General features: G+C 37.3%; 3 protein-coding genes across 3 annotated transcripts; 2 read left to right on the top strand and 1 right to left on the bottom strand.

Moving 5' to 3' along the window:
* Positions 1-13,319, top strand: LOC143358228 (uncharacterized). The gene is made up of 2 exons (XM_076795205.1): positions 1-967; positions 13,309-13,319. The coding sequence occupies exon 1, from the start codon at positions 287-289 to the stop codon at positions 926-928; it is 642 nt and encodes a 213-aa protein (XP_076651320.1). The 5' UTR covers positions 1-286; the 3' UTR covers positions 929-967; positions 13,309-13,319.
* On the bottom strand, positions 2,878-5,399 carry Med31 (mediator complex subunit 31). Its single transcript, XM_076795209.1, has 3 exons — positions 5,090-5,399; positions 3,433-3,522; positions 2,878-3,361 (listed from the first exon to the last, which is right to left on the bottom strand). The coding sequence occupies exons 1-3, from the start codon at positions 5,154-5,156 to the stop codon at positions 3,051-3,053; spliced, it is 468 nt and encodes a 155-aa protein (XP_076651324.1). The 5' UTR covers positions 5,157-5,399; the 3' UTR covers positions 2,878-3,050.
* Positions 6,508-27,493, top strand: Ints2 (integrator complex subunit 2). Its single transcript, XM_076795182.1, has 5 exons — positions 6,508-7,037; positions 7,108-9,194; positions 25,140-25,344; positions 25,419-25,725; positions 26,536-27,493. Exons 1-5 carry the CDS (start codon positions 6,754-6,756, stop codon positions 26,986-26,988), a joined length of 3,336 nt encoding a protein of 1,111 aa, XP_076651297.1. The 5' UTR covers positions 6,508-6,753; the 3' UTR covers positions 26,989-27,493.
* The last annotated feature ends 285 nt before the right edge of the window (positions 27,494-27,778 follow it).

Below are 27,778 nucleotides of genomic sequence, written 5' to 3'. Positions count from 1 at the left end.
GACACCAGACCGGGAACAACACCTCTCACGACGAAGGTGTCGGTGTTTCGACACGCGCTCTGATTCCGTCTTGTTTTTAGTGATTCCTTTGTTAGTTAATTACTAATTGTTAAGTTCGTGAATTAACTCTGAAGCAGTGAAGACTGGATGAGCAGTGGATTTGAAGGAAGGAAGGATAGAAGCAGAGAAGACGCCAGATAAGTATTGCCACGTGGTATTGTTACCAATACACGTAACACATTATTATATATTTTGTATATTCTTTATTCAGTTTTCTTTTACCCCCATGGATCGTAGAGTTTTGAAGAAGTCGGTTTCGCGAAAACCGTATAATAAATTAAGCGCTAGGCAGAAACGAAATATTCGGCGCGAAATAACCTCAAATTTGAGGAAGTTTTCACGTGACAATAAATTACAAAGTCCCCCTAATCTTGATAATCTGCAGAACATTCCCAGCACGTCTTCTTTATCCGTGCCTGTCAGTAATAATAGTAATGAAAGTCTTCTTAATATTCCCACTACATCTTCATTCACGCATTATTCGTCTTCTACCTTTTCATGCGATGATGTGGTTTGGGAATCTGCTGGTACTGTTTCAGAAGTATCATTTCGTGATGGTTTAGCATCTTGCTTTGTGGACAATAATTTAACGCACACTCAGGGGAACAACATCTTATCTCTTCTACGTACCCATTCGTGTTTTTCTAGTTTGCCGAAAGATATAAGAACGCTCATTAGTATACCATGTACCAGTGTCGTCACCTCTGTGGTAGAACCAGGAGAGTATGTTCATTTTGATGTAGAGTTGGAAATAGTTAAACAGTTATCTCAATGTTCTCCAATAATTCCTGGAGAGTTGCAATTATATTTTCATGTGGATGGATGTAGTTTAGATAGTTCCAATACAATTCAAATTTGGCCTATTTAAGTCAGAATTGTAAATATCTTAAATAGTAAACCCATTGTAGTAGGGATTTATAAAGGCACTCAAAAAACCGAGGATTGTAACAATTATCTTCAAAAATTTGTCTCTGACATAAACTTGATAATCTCAAATGGAGGCATTACGTTCCACGAGAAAAAAATTCCAGTCGTATTAAGGTGTTTTATTGCTGATGCACCAGCGAATCGTCGATGGATGAAGAAGACGGTAACATATTGGGAATGTCCCAGTAGGTTATCGCTGTGCTGGTTCATTTTGAAACAGTATAGTTTATTCCAAGTTGCACATCGTACATTACATATTTCTCGTGTTATGATAAATTGTATTGTTATTATATATAGATACGCATGGAAAACAAATAACTTTATGTTATAATCAATAATATCTTCCGTGCAGTATTGTATAGTATTATTTTAGTACTCTAAACTTTATATAGTACTCACAAATATTTTTAATTATTTCAGATACCTATTTTTCCAAGAATGCTTTACTACCAGGATTACCACCGTAAGTAATTTGGAACAAATGTCAAAACAGTATTATTTTGAGTTGATTAATGAATTGAAAGTGAGTATATACATTATTCTAGAATTTAAAAAAATTTTTCTTCGAAATATATCTATTGTACAATGAGAACAGAACATATATTGCGTCCTAATGTAAGGCCCTTTTTGTTTGTAGGAAGGAGAAACTAAAAGAGTGGTGTGCTGTCCGTGCTGCCCATGCCTAATGACCTATATTATGTATTATAAATTAATTAAACTCTTCTTAAGCGTCCCCATACCTTATTTTCCATTCGAGGGTTTTATTTCCATTATTTTAAGATTTGAATATTTATTTTTTATTTTATAACAGTTTTGTTATGATTGAATTTTATATCATTTTTATTTCCTTTATGTAACTTGTACAGTTCATTTTTTTTAATTTTATTGTCTATTCGTTTTCTTTCTTAAGATTATAAATATGAAACAAATAAATAATATAATACAAATATATGTAAAATAAAAATAAATTAAGATTAAAATAAATACGTTTGTAAATTCAATTTTCCCTCTCGTCGTTTATTCCGATTTTTCCCGATATTTACTTTCAGAACAAGGTTACCCCGTTCTTATTGCGACGGACCTGCCCTCTATAACGGAGGCTGATCGAAGCGAAAGTTTGGCACGAATATGGCGTGGCAGATTTTCTACTGGAATACATATGGTAATGCGGCGGCAGATAGATGGCACTTCCGTGTCAAATTTTAGTGGCAGATTCAAAGCATTTTGCTTACTGGGGATCCATTTCACTTTCAAAATATATAATAAAACATCCCAAACATTCAGTATTCTCAATATACTAAAATGTTTGATAATGTCGATGTGCCGATCTTTACGCGAGTATCTCGCATCGTGCGAACCGATCGCTTCGTGCGGGTACTCGATTCGGCTTAAAAAGCAAGTCCCTATTCGACTCGACTTGAACTCAGCTCGAATATTCGAGCTTGCCTGCAGGCTTACTGTGCATCTGTCAGACCTGAAACAAGCGAAACATCGTTGCAGGCGCTCATTGGGCGTTTTAGATAATAAAATAAAAAGATCACTGACCTTGAAAACTGTGAGAGAAAACTTTTAAAAAAACAACCCCTGCGGGATACTGACCACTCGATACTATTTAAATTACACATAAAAAATTTTTACTTTGTCAAAATTAAGGAAGATATTTTGGGGGTCACACTTAAGTGAGACACCTTGTATGTAAATGTATCATTTCATACACTATGTTGATTGTTCATTTGCTTATATTATTTCTTTTGTAACTATAAGAACATGTTACAAAAACTTTATGAATATACAGTATGAACTAGTAACACTTATTATTATACAAAATTCTTGTAGGTTACATATAAAAGATACAAAGAAGGAAGAAAGGGAGACATAATTGCACGCATATACTGAACATAGACATGTATTTAATTTTATTGCAGTTTACCACAGCCAAGAAATATAACTAACAAAACAATTCTGGTAAGGAACTATAGAAATACTCTTATATAGCAACATTTTTATGATGTAGCTTTTATAGACCCACTTAACTGTCTATATTCTTTGGTCATATGTATTACTCAAGGAACTTTAGGTTGTACAATACCATTATTTTGAGGATTCACATGTGTTTGCTCTGCTGCTGCCTGCAGTAATCTTGTCCTACGTCTAGTATAATGCTGCCACAATAAAATTTGTTGGTCATCTATAAATTTGGTACATTGAGAGTTTACTACTTCTCTTCTAAAGTGTTCGTATTGTAATAAGTCTAAGAAGTACAAGCACATAGGATATTTCAAGTATTTGGCATACTCTGGTTCTTTCCAATATAACAGATATTTAAGATAATTAACAAACGTGGAATCCTTAAAATATCCACGTTGAGCTAGAACTATAACGAACAATTAGTTAATATATTTGACAGACATTATAAATTAATCAAAGCAGATCAAATAAACATACAGTTTAAGTAGTTTGGATTAGCAAGGCATTGAACAAATTCAAGTTCAACCTGAAATCGTAAGCGCTGCTGTTCCTCTGTTTCTGGACCACCTATAAAGGAAATTAAATTTTTGTTTATATTGTAGAATTAACCTATGCTTCAAGATACAATATATAATATTATTATAATACATTCTAATATTATTATAATATTATAATACAAGTATTTACTTGAAAAAACTGTTACTACTATTAATTATGAGATATCATAATATTGGTAGCAACAAAACACTTATTTTCGATAAAATACAAAACTTTTAATTCACATAAATATTTTCATATGTAAGTATGTTACTAAATAAAATTATATTTGTAAAAAAATGACCTGCACTAATTTGTGTTATACAATCTTTTTCAATTACTTAATATAATATTAATACAACTACAATATAACTACTAATAGCACTGGCTGGATATATTTTAAAATCTACATATTGTAGGCATCAAAGTATTTATACACTTACACAATTCGATCGACATATTTAACAGTTTCCAATCTAGTTCAGTATACAAGGTGAGCCTCGTATCTCAAACAACTCGTAAGTTATTTGTTGTATGAAAAAATGTTTCAAACACAAGTTGCATGTTTTTGTGGAGGACATATAGTGCTCTAATCTGTTTTTTATTACTTTGCTTTTTATTGATATATTAGGGTCACCTTCTGTTTTTTAAATGTAACGACCATTTTTTAAAAACTTCTATAATTAAATAATCTTCAAATATTGTTGGAGCATTCATGTATACGCTATCTTTTAGTATACTCCACAAAAAACACCAAAATAAGCTCAGAAAGTTTCTTTCGCTCAGGATATATTTCTTCATAAAGCAGTCAGACCTGCACTGCATTTTGTCTACATTCACAATAAACCATTAATATATTAATCTTTTCAATTATTGAATAAGACATAACAGAATCACGTTTGGAAACATACTGACAGTAAATGGCAGTATAATCGACTAGTGGATGTTTGAAAGCACACAATAATAGGATACGAAGGACCTTAGTACAATATGTTTACTATAAATGTAACTCATGATAAACATATTCTACTCTCATATTTTAAATCTTCTTTTAATTCCTAATGAAAGGAGCTATCATCGTGGGTGTTTAAAAAAGGATGGTTTCATTTTTATAAATGAAGGTAGTCTTGATTTCTTTTTACAAAATGACATAAAAGCAATCATTTTTAGGGCACCGTGTGAGATCTATTAAAGCATTTAACTTTATCCTCAAGAAATTTAATCTATTTTTAAATACAACAAAGATATTTGAGATACAATCATTAGATGACTCACCCCGTATATAGATTGTGTGAAAGTTCTGAATGACAGAAGTTCTGAAGTTCTTATATTTTTCTTTTCAATAAATTTTAAAGTACATTATAAACGTCACAAATTTGATTTTTTTTTACGTTACTTTCACGTATATTAATGATATAATAAATATATGTAAATAATACCTAAGAAGAATACACACAAAAAGAAATTTTGAAGAACAAATATATAAAATAATTCAATTAATGAAAGGAGGAGAATATAGAAATAATAAAAATTTGTTTATTAAACAATAAAAAAAAAGATAGGTTGGCGTGAAGAATAGAAATTTTATGAAAATTACCGTTCATTCCAATGAAAGATGTTTTTCTGCCTTTCATGAGACCCGGAGGATCATCCAAGCGGTTCATAGTACATTAACTCACAGAAAGAAATAATTTTCGATGTTATCTCGATAATTGAATAACGTTTTATAAAAAGAAGGAAAATAAATATTATCTACAATTAATAATATTTATAAACTTCTTATTATAAACTATGTTGCACTCAGTTGTCGTACTTGTATTGTTATACTGTATATTGTATTGTATATCTAATTTCCTCATCTCATACTTATCTGTACGTATCCAAGTGTAAACCGAGTGGAGCCATCTTGCTGTGTATTGCGAGGCGGGAAATGTGAAATCAAAATTTCTAAATGTAGTTGCAGATATGAAATGCAACTTTTCTTGAGTACTTTCATTCGACAATAATCAAGGTATAATGTACGCTAACTTACATACATATATTAAATACGTAAGTATAAATTAATAACGAATTAATTACAACCTTATACAGTGTGTTTGGCAATAGGTGAAAGAACATTAAACTTATGATTCTCCATGAGAAAATAAGACCAAAGTCAAGACTAAAAATTTCTTTAAATAGCTGTATGTGATTAAGATTAATTAAATATTAAATTGAAATATATAATCAATCGAATTATGCATTTTATTTCTGTTAATAAAATATTGATTACATTTAATACAAAACTGATATTTTCTATCCTATAATATTATGTTGTCCACGATAATATGGAATTATGATATAATCAACAATATAGTATACGACATACAATATTAAAAATTTGGTTGTTTAAAGTCTAATAACAGAGGATTCTTTTGTGTAGAAATGTTCGATTCTTCCGCAAAGAATCGCTTCTCGAAAATAATCGAATCGATGGTACACGAAAGAATCCTATTGGACAGTCTGTTCTTACTATTCAAAAAAAAAGGTCGATTCTTTTCAGACTGATTCTTGCGCAAAGAATAGATTCTCTAAAAAGATCGAGGTGTCGAGAATCGATTTAAAACATCGATCTTTTCACCGAAAGAATTGATTTTCTGAAGAATCGAATCGGAGTTGAACATTCCTACATACAAGTCGAAGGCAGTGGTGAGATATCGGCCAACTTTTCTCGCGCATGCGCGGCGGTTTTAGCCTCAGTAAAGTAAAATTCTGGATAAAATAGATCACACATACGTTATGATTTGATTTTGAAAATGGCAAACTCTACACTTCTTTGTAGCTCCTTCTCCAATATTAGCTGACATTGTATAATAAAATATTAACAATAACTTATCATAAACTCGTAGGACACTCGTTTCGTCTCGGAAGAGATCAAGAGATTATACCGGTACTTTCCCGCCAATACACTGCCCCACTACCTTTTCCTCATAATATAGATACGTTACTGTTTTGGGTGCGCATGTGCGAGAAAAGTTTGCCGATATCTCACCACTCTTCGGAGGTTAGTTCTCGATAAATGCCAGGGTTAAGGGATTTTGCTTTTAATCAAATTGTCTGTGATGTAGTGTATGAATATCCCAAAGTGCTACAGCATATTTATAAAACATGTAACTTACAGTGATATAATGTTTTAAAACGTATCAGATTTTGTACAAAGTGATGTTTGACTATTTACCGGGTATATATGATTCGAAACAGTAATAAAAACAATTGATAATCATGCAAGCAAGTACATGTGTAACACCACGGATTTTTACTGCAATACAAAATGTGGATATATATGAATTATCGATGTGTTCTCATAAAGAAATTCGACCAATATTACCATGTTTGGTTCGTATGAGTTTAATTTCTCCTTTAGACATAACAAGGGATTGTGTGGAAGAAAGAAAACAAGTTCTAACAATTTTGTCTGGTATTGAATCAGTAAATTCGATAATTGCACTGCTTTCAATAGACTTTCATGCATTAGAAACTGATGTCCGTAAAGAGCAGCAATTGAGGTTAGTTTTACTATTATGTATCTATAAATGTATATACATTTGCTGTAAATTAAATTAATTACATTTTCAGGCAAAAGTTGGGTAGTTTGCAGAGGGATAGTGTACTTGCCCAATCACTACAAAGCGGTCTTGCTTTGGAGTTTGAACGCAGTGAGTCAACAAGGCGTATAAGACTTGTTTTAAGTGAACTGTTATATATAGCCTCTCAAGTACAAGAATTGCAAAAAAATCAAGAATTTCAAATCAAGCAGTCTGATTTATTTGATAATGCAGTGTACATGGAAGAGATTAGTTATGTAATTTGCATCGCACTTGCAGAGCTGCCAACCTTGTTATCAATTTTAGATATTACAGAAACATTATTACATGTTAAACACGGTCCAGAAATAATTTGTTGGATCGTTGCAAATATTCCTGATAGTTTTAATGAAGTATGTGCACATTTAATTGCTAATGGAGAAAGGCAAGAGGAATCACCATTAAGTCGAATTAGAACAATGTCTTTGACTATGTTATGTCAAATGAATCCTAGTCAAGCCTTAGCAATAAGAGCAAAGTGTGTAGAACTATGTAGAATGCCTGCTTTAGCAATTACACTGAGTCTAGAACATCAAAATATAAACAGCAATGAATCAGAAAGCGATATAGTTGCATTTGTATCAGGATTATTACTTGGTAGTGATCAACAAGTGAGAACATGGATTGCAATGTTTATCAGGAATGGACAGAAACGTAAATGGGAATCTCATACAGCATTGCAATCATTAAGAGAGGAACTTCTCAAACGTTTACAAGTGATCACAACTCAAAATGCAGGTCAATTAGCAGAAAGCCAAGTCGTACAAGCTAGTGCATTATTACGTCTTTATTGTGCATTAAGAGGTATTGGAGGTATTAAATTTCAAGACGATGAAGTAGCAATGATTGTTCAATTGTTAACATCTCATCCTCCTCCCTCCCCTGCTGGTGTAAGATTCGTTTCTTTAGGTCTTTGTATGCTTATCGCATGTTCATCGTTAATAGGACACCATAATCTTGAAAAGCGTAGTATAGAATGGGTGCAGTGGCTTGTTCGTGAAGAAGCTTATTTTGAAAGTGCTAGTGGTGTAACAGCAAGTTTTGGAGAAATGTTACTTTTGATGGCTATACATTTTCACAGCAATCAACTATCAGCTATTTGTGAACTGGTATGTGCAACTCTTGGAATGAAAATACCAATCAGACCAAATAATTTGACTAGAATGAAGCAAATTTTTATGCAAGAGATATTTACAGAGCAAGTTGTTACTGCTCATGCAGTAAAAGTGCCAGTGACAGCTAATTTAAATGCAAATATTCCAGGATTTCTGCCTGTGCACTGTATTCATCAATTATTGAAATCGCGAGCATTTGCGAAACACAGAGTTCCAATAAAAAATTGGATTTATAAACAGATTTGTAATAGTGTGCCACCGCTACATCCAGTTCTTCCTGCTTTAGTCGAAGTTTATGTCAATTCTATTGTATTAACGAACAATAAAACATCAGAACATACAAACAAACCGATCACTGAAGATGAAATTAGAAGAGTATTTCAAAACAGTGTCTTTGGAGCAAATTTTGATTTCAAGAAAGGTATTACTACTCCTCACTGTGAGATAGATAATACAGATGTTGATATTTCAAAACCATCTCTTACATCGCAGTTGTTACTGCTCTATTACTTATTATTGTATGAAGATGTCAGATTGTCTAATATGCATACATTTATATCACAGGATAGAAAAGTGAAATCATATTCAACTGAATTTCTATCCGAGTTACCAATAAAATACCTACTTCAATTGGTTCAAAGAGATCAAATGAATTATGCAGGCCTTTTTTCTCCTCTTCTCAGGCTACTGGCAACTCATTTTCCTCATCTTTCATTAGTAGATGATTGGCTTGATAATGAGATGATTAATATAGACTCCACAGTTATAAATTATGAAAATGTTAAAATTACTGATATCATGATTATCGAAACATTTTCACATATTCAAACGTGCCCTTCAAGAACAGGCAGATTGCTCAGACAGTTAATGTCAACGAAACCAATTGATATCTGGCCTCATGCTGAAGTCATAATTTATTATTTCAAGGCTATCTTAAATCAAGGAGTTCCTAGATATATTCAAGGTAAGCTTTCCTTTACTTGTAGATTATATTAGTTTGTAATTACAGACGTGGAACTGCAATAATGTCTCGACATATGTGAAAACTTCTGAACCAGAATGTCGTGTACACCGTGTACGGACATTACAATAACGTCGTGCATATGTTGGTTTGGGTTTTATAGAAAATCATTAGAAACAAAAGAGTTTTGTCATTAGATTAGTATTGTCTCACCGGTATATCTGCTTTGTGTTCCCTTAGAGGATGCACCTCATGGTAGTGGAGATAAATTTTTTACAAACATCATGTCCATCTCTTTCATATACATGTGTATATCGAGACATTACTGAATTGACTACAGAATAATAATTTATCAGTACTCTGTAAATATTATTACTTGCCATTTTCGTAGGATGTACAATGTATAAGCATTATACAGGGTGTCCCACGTAACAGGTTCACGATTTTTTAAGTACTTGCGATAATCTGACAAAAAATATTTTCAACAAAAGTTGTTCAGTTTTCGGTTGGCTATATATTGCAATAAAAAAAGTTGGAAAAACATTTTTTTTTATAGTATTGTCAAGATCACTTTCATTTTTTTAAATGGCACTTTGTATTTTTGATTTAACAGTATTATAGCCCGTGTCAAGACAAATTCAATGACCTAGTATACCATGACCTTGGGATGACCTTGAAGGCGAAGAAATGAAAATTTCAACAAAACATGACAATCTGCTTGAATGGACTATAATAACTTGTGTTTATTATTAAGACTCGAAATTACATTCAATTCAGAAACCTAGACTAAATGAATGCAAACGATTTCGTAAAAAAGTCACATCAAATGGTCGAATTGAAATCCGTTTTGTTGTAGGCACAATTCCGTTCTTCGTAGTAAATTTGCATTGGTTGCTCTTACGATACTGTCGTAGCGAAGTTCTTCGCATGCCGTACGGATTCGCTGCTTTAAATGTTCTTTATTTTGTATTGCAACAGCATAAACTATTGACTGTAAATGACCCCATAAAAAAATCAAGTGGCGACAAATCGGGGGATCGTAGTGGCCAAGCAATAGGACCATAAGTGCCCAACCAATGTTCTCCAAACTTTAAGGTAATTACGAACGATTCGAGCATCGTGAGGTGGACAACCGTCTTGCTGGAAATAAATACGTTGTTGAACATCATTTGGAAGCCCGGATTTCAAAACGGATTTCAATTCGAACATTTGATGTGACTTTTTTACGAAATCGTTTGCGTTCATTTAGTCAAGGTTTCTGAATTGAATGTAATTTTGAGTCTTCAAGTTAGTCTTTTGAGAATTCAAGCAGATTGTCATGTATTGTTGAAATTTGCATTTCTTCACCTTCAAGGTCATCCCAAGGTCATGATATACTAGGTCGTTGAATTCGTCTTGACACGGGCTATAATACTGTTAAGTCAAAAATACAAAGTGCCATTTAAAAAAATGAAGGTGACCTTGACAATACTATAAAAAAAAATGTTTTTCGAAATTTTTTATTACAATATATAGCCAATCGAAAACTGATAAACTTTTGTTGACAATATTTATTGTGAGATTATCGCAAGTACTTAAAAAATCGTGAAAACTGTTACGTGGGACACCCTGTATATGTATACAGCATTCGCTGGAAGAGTAATCAAAAAATATTCTCCCAAATTGCTGAATTTATATTGAACTTATCAGAGTGCCACAGTTATACTTTCATGGTAATGGTTTATGATGATTGTTAATGTGTATTTTTCAGAGTAGGTGAATGTATTAAAAATAATTGGAAATCCCAAAATTCCAATAAATTCATAGCTTTTATTGAAGTTTAAAAGAAACCAAATTTATATTAATTCAATAGTGAGATGTTGTAGGAAACGTTGTTTTCCATTTTTTTTAGATTCTTTATGAGGAGTACTGTAATTAATAAAATAAAAAATCCAGTTTTTCAACGTTCCGTAACTTTTCTGCGAATATAGAATTTGCTATCTTTAGAGAAACAACATACAATCTTAAAAATTTAATCCAAAATTATCGAATATTTAGTGCGTGCGTTATATGTATGTATAATTTTATAAATACTTTATACTTACCATTTTAAAAATACTTTAAGATTTTGAAATATTTTGTGTATTTTGGATACTGTATTTATGTTCTTGTGGCATGTAACTTCAATATCAGCTAATTATGTTTACAGTCAATTATAGTAATATTTCCGGACAATATTTAAAAGAAAATTTTTTTTTTTAAATACACCAAAAAAATTGAATTTTTTTTTGAGAAGCTAGAACAATTAGTTCACTTAATGACATGACAAAAATTTGAAAAGATTTGCAACTAGGCAGAATTGCGGAGAAACTACTAATAGGCATCATTAGGAATTTAATTACATAATTTTGTAGGCGATTTCAAGACGAATTCAATGACCTACTTCAGGCCTGTCCAAGTCGCGGCCTGCGGGCCACATTTGGTGAGTGATGTTCCCCCACTATTTGAGTATGGCATTTGTTTCTATCGCGGACCTATTTCTATCATATATTATAGCATAAGTAGGGGCCTGTGGGGGAACGGACAGATTCGTGGTGGCGAACGTGTGGCCCGCGGGCCGTACGAGGGCAGTGCCGGGAGAGAGAAAGCGGAGAGGTCCCCTCCACATCATACTTTGCGAACGCCCATAAGAGCGAAACACTGTAGCTCGGTTCGAAGAGTGCGATGTGGTGGAGATCCCCCTTGCGTCACACCGGATGAAATGGCGGCACGGGCCTCGTGCGGCCCGTGGGCCGCTAATTTGGCACCTCTGTACTATACCATGATCTTGACTTGACCTTGAATTAAGAAATTGGTATTAAGTAGTGATTCTTCTTGTGTATCATAGCTTTATCATTTTTTAAATTTCTTTAGAGAAATTTGATTTTTTTTTTAAATTGATAGAGAAATACGAAAACATAATTTTATTGTCCTTTTAGTCTCCTTCTGTAGAACAGCCTGTTATTACATTGATGCAAAATTTGTCAATTTCTAATGTTCTGTCGTTCGTCATAATTCTTTGTATGTAACTATACATAAAAATGTATTGTAGGGAGTAGAATTATGTTTTGCGCAAGGTGGAATGCAATTTGAACATGTCCTGTAGAAGATTTAATTTTCAGTTATTTCTATTATTTTGTATACAGTTAATTACAAAATTGGGTGTACATGTACGCTGATAGAGAAAGATGGAGAGATAATTAATGAAGACATAGATAATTTGGTATAATAACGCAATATTATATTTTCCGTATAGTTTAGATAATAATTGATACAAAATTGTTTAAGTAAAGACGAAAGATTATTTCGTCTTCAGACGTAACATTAACTATATACTTATATTTAACTGAAAGCATAAAAATACTTCTATATTAGTAATGCAAAGTTGAGTGTACACTAATATTTACAAAGAAATGAATAAATAAGTATTAATATTTTGTTGAATAGCCTGTTAATATGTACATGCTTATTGTGTAGCCTGCTTGCATTTCAGTTTGGGTTTATGCTGCTGTCAAGTTTAGATGATGCCATTTTTGAGAGCTCTTTAATGCCTCTTTTACGAATTTATTATTTTCCGAGCTGGGTACGGCTGGAAAGTGTCACCTGATTTTCTTGGGAAAATCGGACTAGTGCAAGATGAGGTTCTTAATTTACAGACGATTGACGATATTCTGACGAAGTCATCGGAAAACGCTAAGTCGTGGAGATCAAATTCCCTCGACCAAAAAATATAAGAAAGTAGGGCAGTGGGACTCAACCAATAAAATATATGTTAAGGCGAAACATATAATGTTTCTAACATTATGCAACGCCTATAGAAGTTACCGAATTAGGGGGTCAATCGCACATCATGTTTCCCCAGAAAGACGCCAGAAAGTCGGGTAAAATGAGACGACACTGAGTCCTTTCTGGATCCTTAAATTATCGGACCCTCGAACCCCGGCGCCATGTCAAGTGCCATTGAGAACAGTACTGCCAGGCTGATTTCTCCAAGGAAATCAGCTGACACTTTCCAGCTGTACCCAACTCGCAAAGTAGTAAATTCGCAAAAGTGACTCTAAAGAGCTCTAAAAATGGCATCGTCTAAACACGACAGCAGCGTAAACCCAAACTGAAACGTGAGCTGGTCACGTAAGAAGCACGTCTTAACATAGCCTTTGGCTTTAATACCGGGCTCTAACCGCGACGACATAGATTGCATTAATATTTCATTAACCCCTTGCCGTACCTTTTAACTCGGAAGAATTCGGACCCAAGCGGTGCCCACAAATGTTCGTGAAAGGAGCGAATGTCGACGCGTGCTATTCATGTTTGGATTGAACTTTTCAATACGAGTCAGACACGTGATATTTATGTTTGACAAGATATTACGACTACGAGCCTGATTCGCAATGTTTACGTTTGGTCCGAAATTGTGATCACGTGTCAGACTGGTCAAAGTTGACAAGGCGTTAAAGGATAATTATACAGAAAGCTGCCGATATCTTCGGTTTCGATGATCTTTAAATATGATGTCGAAGGCTTGATTCTGAACACCGCTTTTTTAATTTTTGATACATGTTACCACCGCTCCCTATAGTTTTCCAGAAATTCACAAAAAACCATGGTAATTATTTACAATAGGAGAGCCCCCATATAACCTTGACCTTGACATATGGTGTTAAGATTAGAGCCCTTTAGAGCAGAGGTCGGGATGAAAAGCACATTTCGGTCGATTTTCGAGGACTACGCCCCCGTGTCCCGGTCGCGTGTCTCGCTACCCGTGATTGCCCTAGATCTGGAGCCACCTCAGGCGCGTACCGTATGAACTGCGCGTGATGCATTAGGGCGTCTCCTGTATTAGTAGGTTTTCACATTACCGAGGAGGTGCTATCGTCAATGAGTTTTTTTTGTGAGCCGTATCTCCTGTAAGCTTATTTCACTATGTTGCATAATTTCGGAAAAGAAAAATAGAAAATAAATAGGAAAAATAAATTCAGGAGATAAATTTCGGAGCGCGAAATTTTTTAGGACAGGATATCTCGTTTCTTCCAATATTTTGAAGAATTCGGCTCCTTTTCTTTCCATAGTTTTCCATCATGATAATTTCGAGAAAATAAATTTGAAAAATGCAACAATAATAATAGTAATAGTATAATAGTACAGTAAATTCTCGTTGTATGTCAGTCCCGCCGTCCTTTTTAATGACACGTATACGAAATCGAAGGTTCTTGCCGAGCGTCGCATTTGAAATACACAGGGCACGCTGGAAACCTAAGAGTCATATCCGTCTATAAGTCATAAAAAACCTATGACCACTAAGCACTAGTGACAAGTAGACTGCGAAAATGTCCGTCTTCGATACAATGTTGCACGGAGGAGCGGACGGCGAAGCTCGAGAGCCGTCGCCGCCGAGGAGTGTGTCACAAGATTGTCGGGTATATTGTGTGAGACCAGAAGACTACTACTAATCCAATTACAAAATTTCTTTATTTTTCGTTATTTTTTGAATGAAACTTTCAGCAACATATTCGTGGCATTTTTCTGATTAAAATGAAACCAAATATGATATAATTCCGATGATTTACTTGTGTAAAAAGGCATGATATTGTTACGAGTATCGATATGTTTCGATATCGAGACATTGCGCCGAATGGTCTTCGTTGCCGCATCGTCCTAGTGACGACGATACAACGGAGACAAGAGGGAGTCGGTTGACGAACGTCACTGAGGGAATTCGCAAAGCTAAGTACTCCTCCTCTATTTAATAAAGGTCTCTTTGGTATTTCACTCGTTTTATTCTTTAAAGATGCCCCGAACCCGTAACAATATTTACTTATGCAGAGAAGGACAGCAAGGGAAAGAAAGTATGGGAAATATATTCCCAGTATATTTCCAGTATGGGAAAGAAAGAGCCACGGAGAATCGCGGCCGCCGGCACAGATCAAAGCCCGCGTGAGCGCAGGCCTTAAAATGAAAAATTTAACTTCTTTATTATCAATTACTTTTATATGAGACTTTGACCAATATATTTGTGGCATTATTCTGATTAAAATGATACCAAACGCGATATAATTCGGATCACATTTACACTAATTTTCCGTTAATGTAATTGTTATGGGAAGACTTCCATAGAAGACTTACATATGTAAATATCATCGGAATTACATATGTCATATTTGGTATCATTTTCATTACAAAAATGCCACGAATATATTGGTAAAAGTTCCATAAAAAAAAAAATAAAGAAAAATAAAGAAGTTTTGTAATTGGATTAGTAGTTGTCTTCTGGTCTCACACCGATATAACCGACAATGTTCTGGCCATGACGGCTCTTGAGCTTCGGCCACTCACCGCGATGGTGTGAGTTTTTCCACTGACTTCAAATTGTAAGGTTGGCACTGTCATACAACGAGAGTTGACTGTAATAGGTTACATGTAATTTGTAACTTTTTTACTTTTACTTATAGTTGATCTTACCACACATTTAAATAGCCGAACTGTGACTTTACAGAAATGTGTAGCACCCAAATTCGGTCGAATTCAGTAGCTTTTAGCCGTCACTAGTTTTTGTTTAAGTTATTAACAAAAATATACCGTACCGGAATAGTACGGTATTGACCAGTTCGATTTCTTGTTGATGAAAATTTTGTTTATCAATTAAATTTTCCTTATTTGTTTATCCTTCCATAATACTATTATTTATTATGGTGATACTGTTCTTCACATTCAAAAATGCATATTTAATTTTACATGAAGTAATAATAAATTAAAATACTTATCATTAACCGTGCTTAAGAAAAATACAGCATAACAAAAAAATCGTGCGTTACATGCAGAAAATAACTGTAAAGATGAAGTTAATACTCAACTATTATTACATGCAGCAATGATATTTATCATAGAAGCATACACAACAAAGTGTGAAAGTTGAAAGTTTGTCTTTCAATGATGTAGAATATTAATAATACAAATTGAAGAAGATACTAGTGTTAATAATAAGTTTCATTTTCGAGTTCTCTTCTGTAACGAATAGAGTTAAAGTTTTTCATAAGATATCTCATTTAAAATTAAATATCCGTTTTTGTAATAAGTAATGGTATTATATTAGGACAAACAGATAAGGAAAGTTTAATTGGTAAAAAATTTTCATCAACAAGGAATTGAACCATGATCAACGCCGCGCTGCTTGGTAACGTTGTGAAGTAAATTAATATTTTACGGTGATGAAATGTTAATTACAAATATCTCGAAAACTATTGAGTACCTGCCCCTATAATGGTGTACAAGATGCGTATGAAAAATTCGGTAAATGGTCCCATATGTTAAAAACTGCGCTGGTTAGGATGAGGCGGCCGCGCATACGCATTGGGAGACATGTCAACAAGCGCCCCCTATTGTGCAAATCACCGAAGTGGAGCGGTGGTGCACGCTGCGATCAAGCTAACGGAGTCAGTGTGAGAACTCGTGTCATTGCAAAATGGAGCGCAAAATGGAGCAATGTGTTAACATGAAGTTCCGCTTCAAATTAGGCAAAACGGCAACGGAGACTCATGGAATGTTAGTGAAAGTGTACGATGTTGAAGCAGTGAGTAAAAAGTGTGTGTTTGAGTGGTTTAAACGCCTTAAAGACGGAATGGAAGGTGTCGGGGATGAGCTGCGATCGGGTCAACCATCAACAAGCACAGTCGCAGACAACATCGGACGAGTCCGACGGATCCTTGCGGATGCTTTGTACAAGCTAGTGTACGAACAAATCTAAGGAATGTCCGTCGTATACTACAAACAGCCACAAACATAAAACGTATGCAACCAAAACGAAAACCTCCAGATGGATTCAATTATTATTATTACGATGCAAGAAAAGAAAAAATGACACAGATACGATGTCAGTTGGGTGGAGGTGGTATTAAGGTCAATGCAAACCTCACAGGCCGGCAAGCCTGGCGGTTTTTCCCAGTTTATACGAATTTTGGGGTCCGGGACATCCACTTGAGAGGGTTCGAGATGCTCGGAACAAAGGCACAGCGTGTCCTCTGCTAACAGAATCCCAGGGGTTCGCAGGTCAATGCTAGAGCCCGGCAGGTTCCGGGCGTGGTGGCACGAATGCAGAATGAACACGCTGTATTTATTTAAAAAGCTATCAACCAGAACTTTTCGAGGTTGGTTGTGGTAATAGATGGGGAATACGTTGTTAAGGAATTTAAAAGTTATAACAAACAAAATAACAATTTATTACTATGTTAACAAACCTATCCCCACCTCAGCCGCACCCGTAGGCCCAATGTTTTGACGTCAAACGTCACACGTTACATAGTATGTGTGACCACAGTAGCTAATATTTAATACAGCCGAAAATGCGTGTGAAACGAGACCTGCCTCTTCCACTCTGAACTAATCAGGCCGAAGGGGAACCTTCTTTTCAGCTTCGCATTAATACAATGTCACCACTTCGAACCCATACGAAATGGCGTCTTGCCACCCCCTACAATCGCGTAGTAGTGGACGGTAACAGTTTAATATCTTAGCCCACTGGATATCATGGAATTGATCACACGGGAATTTCTTGGTAAAAATAGTATCTGTTGTTATGTTTTCCGAGTAGGGGGTGCGATATTATGATTTAGTATGAGGAAGTCACTTCCAGCACGAGTTGACCGTGTGTTTTCCTTCGTGTTTTCGTCGGACTGTGGTCATAAAGTAATTAAAACTCGTCGTAGAAACCAATTTTTACGCTAGCCTCATTTTTAGAGTTGACCAACCTGTGACCTTGCCCGTCATAAAATTGATGCGCTTGGGCTAACCGAACGGTGCAACGCCTTCTACCTGCATTATCGCCCTGCGTACCATACCTAAGCAGGTAATTTTGCTTGTAAATCAAAAACACATGTTGCTATTGAGTCAATTTCTAGAAAGGACGGTGTAAGGACGTTGATTCTTGGAAGGAAGCGATGGACGAAGAGATGCTGTCCTTAACAAAGAATCGAGTGTGGAAGCTAGAGGAATTGCTAAGTAATCAACCAGTAGTCTCATGTCAATGGGGTTTTAAAACCAAATTGAAAAGCGATGGAACAATTGAGCGTTATAAAGCCAGACTTGTTGCTTGAGGTTTTAGCCAGACAAAAGGTATAGATTATTTCGAAACCTTTTCGCCTGTCTTCGTTATGAGTCTATGAAAGCTGTTCTATCGATGATTGCTATGCATGACATGAAAATGATACAATTTGATATAAAAACAGCATTTCTTAATGGTCCACTCGAGGAAAGTATTTTTATGAATCAGCCGGAAGGATATAAAGATGAGACTAACCGTGTCTGTCATCTGCAAAAGGGTATCTATGAACTTAAACAGATCGGACACGTATCCATGCATTTTTATGACGAAGGTCAATTCTGATGATTGGATCATCTTATGTCTGTATGTTAATGATGAACTCGTTTCTTGCAAGAACGACAATTCGCTGAAAACTTTCATGTCTTCGTTGAGAAGGGAAGTCACGTGCCATGAATCGTCTTGCTATGTAGGCATGGAGATTATACACGACCGAAAAAGAAAGTCTATTTACATTAACCAACAAGGATAAATTGGTGGAGCAAGGGGATAAAGAGAATTTAACTGAAAAAAAGTTCCCTTATCGAGAAGTAGTGAGTAGTCTGAATTATATTGCACTTATATCTAGGCCAGACATATCGTATGCAGTAAACATGCTTGCTCGATTCTCGAATGATCCAAAGGAAGTGCATTGGAGAGCAGTTAAACATATAATGAGATATTTGAAAGGGACTATCAGTTTCTCATTGTTCTATCAACAAGGTCATGAGAGTCAATTGCTCGAATATTGTGATTCCGATTATGGTGGTGATTTTGTAGCATGGACGTCTACCTTAGGCTACGTTCTTATGCTGCACGGTGGACTGATAGCTTGGTCATCGAAATTACAAAGAATTACTGCACTGTCGTTATCAGAAGCAAAATACATGTCTATTTCAGAAGCCTTAAAAGCAATTTTTGTTATTGATTCTTATTTGTTAATGCATGGTGTTATTGATTCTTTCGCGGTGCTATGTGCAGTAAGCGCGTACCGTTGTGTAAATAGTGTAAATATTGTTGAAAATGCTGTTAAATAAAATTCCGTTTCACTCGGAGGGGAGTCTGTGGGGACTCTGTTCCGCCACTCCCTATTAGCCGAGAGTGGGGATCGGCGGTTGCCGTCGGCACGTTGAGTGAAGCGATTGTAAACCAGTCTCTCGAATTTTTCTTTAACCTACATCTTGCCGACGAGCATGTGCTCGATCACCACTGGCAGCGAGTAGGTCGCTGTTATGTGGTCACAAATTCCTACAATCTGTGATCCTAAACCTACACGTCTCTCTTGCTTACATTAATGTAAATGTTTTCACCCTCTTATTTTTATGTAATTTTATGTTTCCGGATGTTTTTAAAAATCGATTTCGAAATCACGATTTAAAAATCGAAATCACATTCATGTGTGTTATTAGATGGAATGTTCATAAATTTTTTCGTAATCTTTTGTTGAGCAGTACAGAAGAAATAGGGCATAATTCATTAAAACCAAATCTATAACTACCTTTGTGGTAGTGGTACCGACTTGAAACTTGTCACAGGTCAACATGGTTTTTTTTGGGAGCCCTATCGAATGGTGCGATCAAAGATCAATTTGGTGTGGGGGTACTTTTGACCTTTTGATCTCATCCGGCTATATACTTTCTTCTGAAAGTATTAATTGACACATCCTGTATACACGTTATCTTGAACAACTATATCAACAATTTATATAAAGTACTGTTTAAATTTCATGCTTAACTTTACCTCAGGAAACCTGAAATTTTTAACTTTGTTTTACGTAATCTTGTAGATTTTGGCTAAATAATGCCAATCCTAGGAGATCACTATTTCAAAAGTTATGCGTGTGTGAAGATGTACGATTTTCAGTGTTTTTGACAGGCAAGGGCGTAACCCTTTGTCCGTGTTCCTCCGCTTGGGACTTCGCCCGTCTTTCTCTAAGGTCCCATATATAGCCCTCGGAATTAGCGGGAGGTTTCATAACCTCACTCTCAGGGCTCGATGACTGACTGGTAATCTTAGTGTGGATAAGTGAGGTAAAGGATGTACACGGGAATCGCGTGATAATTAAGATGCCACTTTAAGGTCGACCCATACAAGACCGGGACGGGACCGGGCACGTTTGGCCGCTAGATTCGAAACCAGGGTGTAGGGTTTGAGTCGACGGAGCTTCAGTGTTCCCAACTATATTTCTGCTCGCCCCGGTTGGGTCATTATCTCGAGCGTTTGACCATTTCCAGATGGCCTTTCGGGAGCGCGTTGACGGTTCCCTGCTGTGCATGGCACAAAAAAAAATGTTTTTAGGGCCTTCACGGTTCCTTAGGTAAACTATCGGTATCTCCCCTTTACAATACCATGGAAATAGGAAACCTTCCTGCCTCTTGGTGAAACATCATACATCCTTTTATTGTATGTAAATTATACATACATATATTGTAAAAACGAGAATAGTTGTTATTTTTTTTTTTTTAAGGAAATATCCACATTAGGAAGGGGATCATTCCATGTGAATTCGATCATTTTTTGGAGACTATGCCTCGAATTTTGATGACATTGAAGTATGTTGTGGTGCAAGAGAAAATGGGAGGCCGGGGTTGAGCCGGGTTATCACAAAAGACTGCTGTTCTCAAATAATTTATATTTTCCTTGGTGAATGTCATTTCTTAATTAAAAAATATTAGAAATATCTTTGTTTTGCAAATGTTACGACTAGTTCAAGTGTGAAAAAATTTGAATAAATATGGCTGTATTTTACGTTTCTTAATCTTTCTCTTTGAAATTTCGTTTTGTAATTCGCGGAGCCGCAAAACTATTTATTGTACTGTGGGATCAGGGCCCCCAAACCAAAAGTATGTAGGAGATCGGGAAGAACGGGAGGGTTCCGTAGGTGAGCGCGTTAGTCGATCGGCTACCACCAGTGAGGCCGGGGTTCGATTCCCGCGGCGGCGGTGCCCTCGTGTTTCCCGAGATCCTACAGTAGTACTATTCATTATTTTAGGTTCATAAAATTGCTGGATATTCTTTAGACATTCTGAAGTAAGGGTCGCTAGCGAAAAAATGTATGTATATGGAAAACTTCTGAATTCTTGTCCATAATGATCTAAAAATGGTTAGATGGAAGGTTCCCTGGCAGGAATGCGGTGACGTATCTATATCTTGTCCAATGAGACGAGGCAGTAGACGTAAACATAGCCAGTCGAGTGGGAGAGAGTTGAAGTTATTATCCTTCCAAGATAATTAGCAAAGGACGCACGCTGATACTTCACTGCCTCGTCTCGTTGGACAGAGTAGAGGTACCAATGCGCGGCTGATTCGTTTAGACTGGAAGGGGCAGGTCTCGTTTCACACGCATTTTCGGCTACAGTCCAATTATTGACTATAGCGGTCACACATACTATGTAGCGGGTGACGTCGAAGTCAAAACAATGGGACTACGGACGCAGCTGAGGTGGGGATAGGCATACCTAACGGTGGGCTTCTCAAGAATGGTGACACTTTAAAAATGGCGAAATTAAAATTATTTGAAGTGAACGCTGCACCGCGGTACATAGCCTAGCACGGTTGGCGCACGGTATATAATGAAAAAAGGGTAACACGTATTTTTACGCGTCTGTCAAATCAACAATTTTTAAAACATCGAAGAATCCATTGAGATTCGATTGATAGGTCATCATCATCGGTGAAGTAGTTTTTAAAATAATACAACATTTATAATGCTTTTCTCCCTTCGCCACGGCGACCGGAGTCGCTGCGTATTCTTCGCAAGAATATTTCGTGAAACCCCGGCCGGGGCCCGGGCGGCTCTACCATAGGATCCTCAGGGGTAAGAGGGGAGTAAACGGTTCAGGGGTTCTGGTAGCTAACCCCCGTGGTGCGCGGCACTTGGCCTTTGTTGCGAGCGTCTTGAGCGCCTCTCAAGTCGCCTTCGGACACGGCCAACTCTGTATGGCATAGGGAAAACGTGCCCCGTGTCCGGGCACGGTGAGACCCGTCTTGTATGGGTCGACCCTTATTCGTCGGTGACAGCCTGTTGTCTGCCGAATATTACAAATTACTCCACAATGAGGTAGAAATAGGCATTTTGGAGACCTAATAGACATAGATTGGACTTTTAGGAAACGCAATTGACCATTTCTAAATTGCTCATTGCGATGAAGAGTTAGTTTCGAAAAGTTTGAACCCTTGCAAGTTTCGTATACGTACATGGGTTTCTTATATGTATGTGTGGTTACACATAGTGATCAAGGCGACTAGGCGGCCCTCTTAACTGGCCCGATCCGAGGCTTTTACGAATGGTACGCCCCCATGTCCGGGCCATGCGTCTCGCTTCCCATGACGGTCCAAGTTCTCGAGCCACCCCAAACCCATACCTAGATTACGCGAGTACTCGACAGGACACTTCCCAGCTATCATACTACTCTGGGGGAAGGGTTAGCCTCCCCCCACTACTTATTCTATAAGATCCCGGGCGAAAGGACCCGCCCGCTGTCCTCATCCCTGGAGTCGCCGGATTGGGCTTCGCGATCCCAGCTCGGTCCACCGGCTGCCCAGCTGCCGGTGTCTTCGTGCACCGCCCGGAACGAGTAACCCGAAGGACCCCGCCCCAGCGAGGGTAAGAGAACGCCGCCACCGGTAAGGAAGGGTCATCGGAGGCGCGATCTGGAGCGCCCCGATCCTTCCCACCCACCCCCTCACTCCCCCCTAAACTCTGCTGTTAGGGGGAACGGATCAGCACCCCACACCGAGAGTTAACTCAGGGGGTGTTGACCCGCCCCGGGGAAGCTGTGTACTCCACCCCATCCCACCGGGGCCGGTGTCAGTTCGCAGATCCACCGCCCCCCTCTGGAGCAAACGTCGATGTGGAGGAGCCTCCCTTCCTGGGGCCACCAGTTGGCCCATGAGTATACCCCCCTTCCCCCTGTCAAACGCGGGTGCGTCCCCGCGCTCATACCCTCATGACCGATCCCGGGCCTGCTCGGCGGTCTCCTTCCGCGTCACTACGACTTCGCAGAAGGAGGCCGCCGCGATCCACGACCTCTCGCTCGCAGCAATTGCACTGCGTCTCTCTAGACACGGCGCAGCTCGGCCCAGGCCGGGCACTCCTCTAAGATGTGCCGCATCGTGTCAAGATCTTCGCCGCAGTGATGGCACTGCGCCGTCGGCTCCCACCCCATCCTGTGCAGGTACTCTCAGAAGCACCCATGGCCGGAGAGCATCTGCATGAGACGGAAGGTCTTCCCTGCCTCCTACACCATATATCGAATATGGGCAGGAGGTCGGACGCGCTAAGGAGGCGAACAATCGCCTCCATTTGGTAAACGTGTCCGCCCGGGCCTGGCGTCTCAATGCCTCGAGCTCCCCTTCCTCTCCGCGTGTAAGTTACACCTCCCCTCCCGCTCGTACCACGGCGGTACCCCCGTATGGTCTGCAAGGCCACAGTCTTTCTAAGAACGCTTGACTGCGCCGGCCGGCCGGCCCCGAACGAGCGGTGCCACGCGGGGCCCCATAAAGGGAAATGGACCGCACCACCTCCGTATAGAGGCGGACTTTCAACTGCGGCCACCTGATATTGGGAAGCAATCCTTTTTAGTCGGGGGGGGGGGGGGCAGGAATTCGACGTGCTCCTCGAAATGCCAGTGGCTGTCTATGATCAGGCCCAGATATTTCACCGTGGGTCCGATTTCTATGGAGGTATTGACGACACGAATCCGGAGGTCCTGACCCCGGGGCGACTGTCGCTACCAAGACGATCCATATAGCCAGATCGCCTGAGTCTTTGCGGCGGCCACGATAAGCCCCACCCCCTGGATTTGCCCGACAACGCAGTCCATAGCGGACTCTGTCAGATGCCTGGTTCTCTCCTAATCCTCCCCCTCTGCACAAACCAGCGGCGATCGCAAATCATTTGTAATGTGTCCCGGATCGAATCCACACCACCTCAAGCCCGTACCAATTTTCAGTATTCATAATTTCAAGTCTTCTTTCTCGCCAAGCAGGTCTAAACGTGCGTGAAAATCTAATTTCCCGAAATGTGAGTAAAATTTTAATAACATAATTACAAACTATTTTCAAAATTTATTTTTTCTAAATTATCATGCGACATGATGGAATAGGCCTACAGTGGATACCACTGATAAAAAGAAAACGCATTGACAATATTACTTACCTCATGAGTGATGCAGAAACCTATTGATGCGGGTGTCGCATTATTGCGCCACGCGCTGTTCATATGGTACGGACCTGAGGTGGCTCGAGAACTTGGTTAGTCACGGGGAGCGAGACGCGCGGCCGGGAAAAGGGGTCGTAGCCTCCAAAAAAGCCTCGGGTCGAGTCAGTTAAATCCCATGCCTGGGATACGCAGAAATTGGAGGGGATTTTGGCATCTGGAAATCCGATTACAGTTTAGGTACAAAATATTGTGTTGGTTCGTGTTACGCCCCTTGGCGGGTCTGGGGGGCGGAGCCCCCCAGACACGCAACCGATTCAGAATTGCAAGTTATTTTTAGAACTTTTTTTTATTCGTGTGTGCGGAAAAGATATTCCCTCTCAAAGATCGGTGTTTTACGTTGTTGGCATTACCGCGTGCTTGTGGTGTCATTAAGCGGCCCCGCTCGTTAAGCAGTGCGCGACGGTCATTACATACCAACGTGGAAGCGCCCTTACCCGCCAAAAACGCTGAAAATTGTACATCTTTACACACGTATAACTTTTGAACTAAAGATCTCCTAGGATTGAAACTTCAATTTTTGTCATTTCCTCACCAAAATCTACTGGATTACATAAAGAAAGTAAAAAATACTGGTTTCCCGATGTAAAGTTTAACGAGCTTTCAATATTCTCATGCAGATGTCAATTTAACTTTTCAGAGCTATATAAACAAGTGTGGCTTAGATTAAATACTGTACTTCCAAGATGCTTATGGGTGCTGTCTATAAACGCACTGTTAATAGAGAATTCTATTATAAAAAATGTATTTCTAACACAAGAGAATATTGTCTTAGATCCCTTACAAGTATTGAGATGTGATACAAGGGTATTTAGATGTGCTCCAATTTTATCTATTATCATAAGGTAAGTTTCTTTTTAAATTTGAGTATTCTTAAAGGTACAAAAGAAAATTACGTAACGAACATTGTATTTTTTAGAATCTTGCAAGCTGCATTAGCTGCTTCTCGATCACAGTTATCTAGGCATATACAAGACAAACCATTGACTGAAAAAATTGGCCAGTTATCAAGTGACACTGAAAGAGAAGATTTAAGAACAGCTTTAGTGGCAGGGCAAGAAAGTGCTGCCGTTCAAATATTATTAGAGGCATGTTTAGAAACAGAAGACGATAGAGAAACTCCTGGGCAAATGTGGTCCCTAAGAGAAATTCGAAGTATCATTTGTTCGTACTTGCATCAAGTGTTTATAGCGGATCCATCATTGGCCAAATTGGTTCACTTCCAAGTATGTCAACTGAATCAAAATATTATCATAATGGTCATATAATAGCATTTTTGTTCTTGTGCATGCTTATGCAAATTTATGATATAGTGGTAATATAATATATCATGGTAATGTCCGTTCAAGATGTTAAACAAATCTGAAGGAGAGCTTATATATCTCGTAAATGGATAATCGAGAAAAATTATCGTAATTAACGAGTGTGTCCTATTGTGTAATTGAGTTCCTATTTGACAACTGTTTGTATCCGGAATACATTACGGGAGAAATGATTGTATCGTTAAACGCAGATACACTATATTTTGAAATTGTATAACTGCTTACTCATTAAAAGATACTTTTAAAATGTTGTTAACTATGCCATACTTCATATCAAAATTTACAAAAATTTAAGGACAACCTGTATTATTACTCCACAAAAATAAATTTGACTTATCTCTTTATTTTAAAAAATGTCATCTAACATCTGCCCTAATGACTGCAATTAAAAAATTTTTTGCGTGTGACTTTGCATATGGAAAACAGAACAATATCGAATAATCCAATTTTAATGTTTACATTCCTCCCATTTTTTTACAACTATTATTTAATGAGTTATTGAATGTCTACCATCAGTTAAATTTGATGCAAGGGTACTTTTAATTCATTTATTTATATTCGTGCGTATGCAAATATATTTATTATTCTTAAATTGTTCTATAGAATGATTATTAAATAAAAATCCACAGTACAATTACTGTGTAGAATTAGTTTAGAAAGTTGAAATCAATCTATATAAATGTTTTAAAATTAATATCATTTTTCTCTTAATAGGGTTACCCGAGAGAATTGTTACCCATCACAGTTACTGGTATTCCATCTATGCACATATGTCTTGATTGGATTCCTGAATTGTTATCTCAACCTGAATCAGAGAAGCAAATATTTGCTGTAGATTTGGCATCGCATCTTGCAATTCAGTATGCTCTACCAAAGGCTTTAAGTGTTTCTCGTTTAGCAATTAATACTATGGTAACACTGTTAGGAGTATTATCTGCTAAAGATCGTGTAATTTTATTTATGCCTGTATTACCTGCTTTAACGCGAATATGTTTAGCTTTTCCACCTTTAGCCGAAGATACTACAGGTTTGTTGTTACAGCTTGGTAGAGTTAATTCTGCTCAAGCAGCGTTAGGAGATAAATCTGCAGACATCTTATGCCGTGAAGTTAGTGAAACTTTTTGTATGTTATTACAGAAAGCTATATTACAATCGCAAGTATATTAACAAATTATTCTTGCTACTTCGGTATTATTCATAAATTTAATGTGTTAAGTTTAAAATTGCTTTGAGTTCATTCTTTCAGTGTTTTGAAATTTTGCATTTATATTTGTTCATGATTCAAGATAATACAACGTAATTTTTATATTATTGTATAAATTATTGTATAAATTATTGTGTAAATTATTGTATGTTTTATACAATACATCATTTGTAAAAGCTGCAACGATTCAGGTTATTGTATAGATCTGAAAAAAAATATCGAAAGAGACACATAATTACAGACTTCACAGTATTAATGTAACAATCTATTACTTTAAACAAATATCTTTTTTCTCAGATTGTAATTTCTTCCGTTATGTAAAAGTATTAAAATTACCCTTTTATAACGAGGTATTTTAAAATTACGTAATGTTTACATATTTTAATACATCTTGGAATCGAAGACTAGAGTTGAAACTTCCTTCGAAAGAGGTGCAGAATTGTTGTATTTTCTGATAATAAACAAATTACATAAAAATAATATATTGTGTGAAGTTTATAGAGTTTTATGGAAATAATATTGTTAGTATTACATGGTTATATTATACGGACCCCGTAATTTTCACTGGTCTTCGGGATTCGAACGAAATACAGATATGGCCAATGGCGGCAACAGGTTGCTTCCGCCGACACGGGCAGGCCATTTGTCCGTGCCCTCCTACCCATTCTGGGAGACTGGTACAGTAGGCGGGGACAGCTCACCTACCGTCTGACGCAGGTGTTCTCCGGACGTGGTTGCTTCGGGGACATGTGT

Source organism: Halictus rubicundus, chromosome 10, assembly GCF_050948215.1.
Source record: "Halictus rubicundus isolate RS-2024b chromosome 10, iyHalRubi1_principal, whole genome shotgun sequence".
Classification (NCBI taxonomy): Eukaryota; Metazoa; Arthropoda; class Insecta; order Hymenoptera; family Halictidae; genus Halictus; species Halictus rubicundus.
Note: the sequence above shows the minus strand (reverse complement) of the source record. Positions and strands in the feature narration are given on the sequence as shown.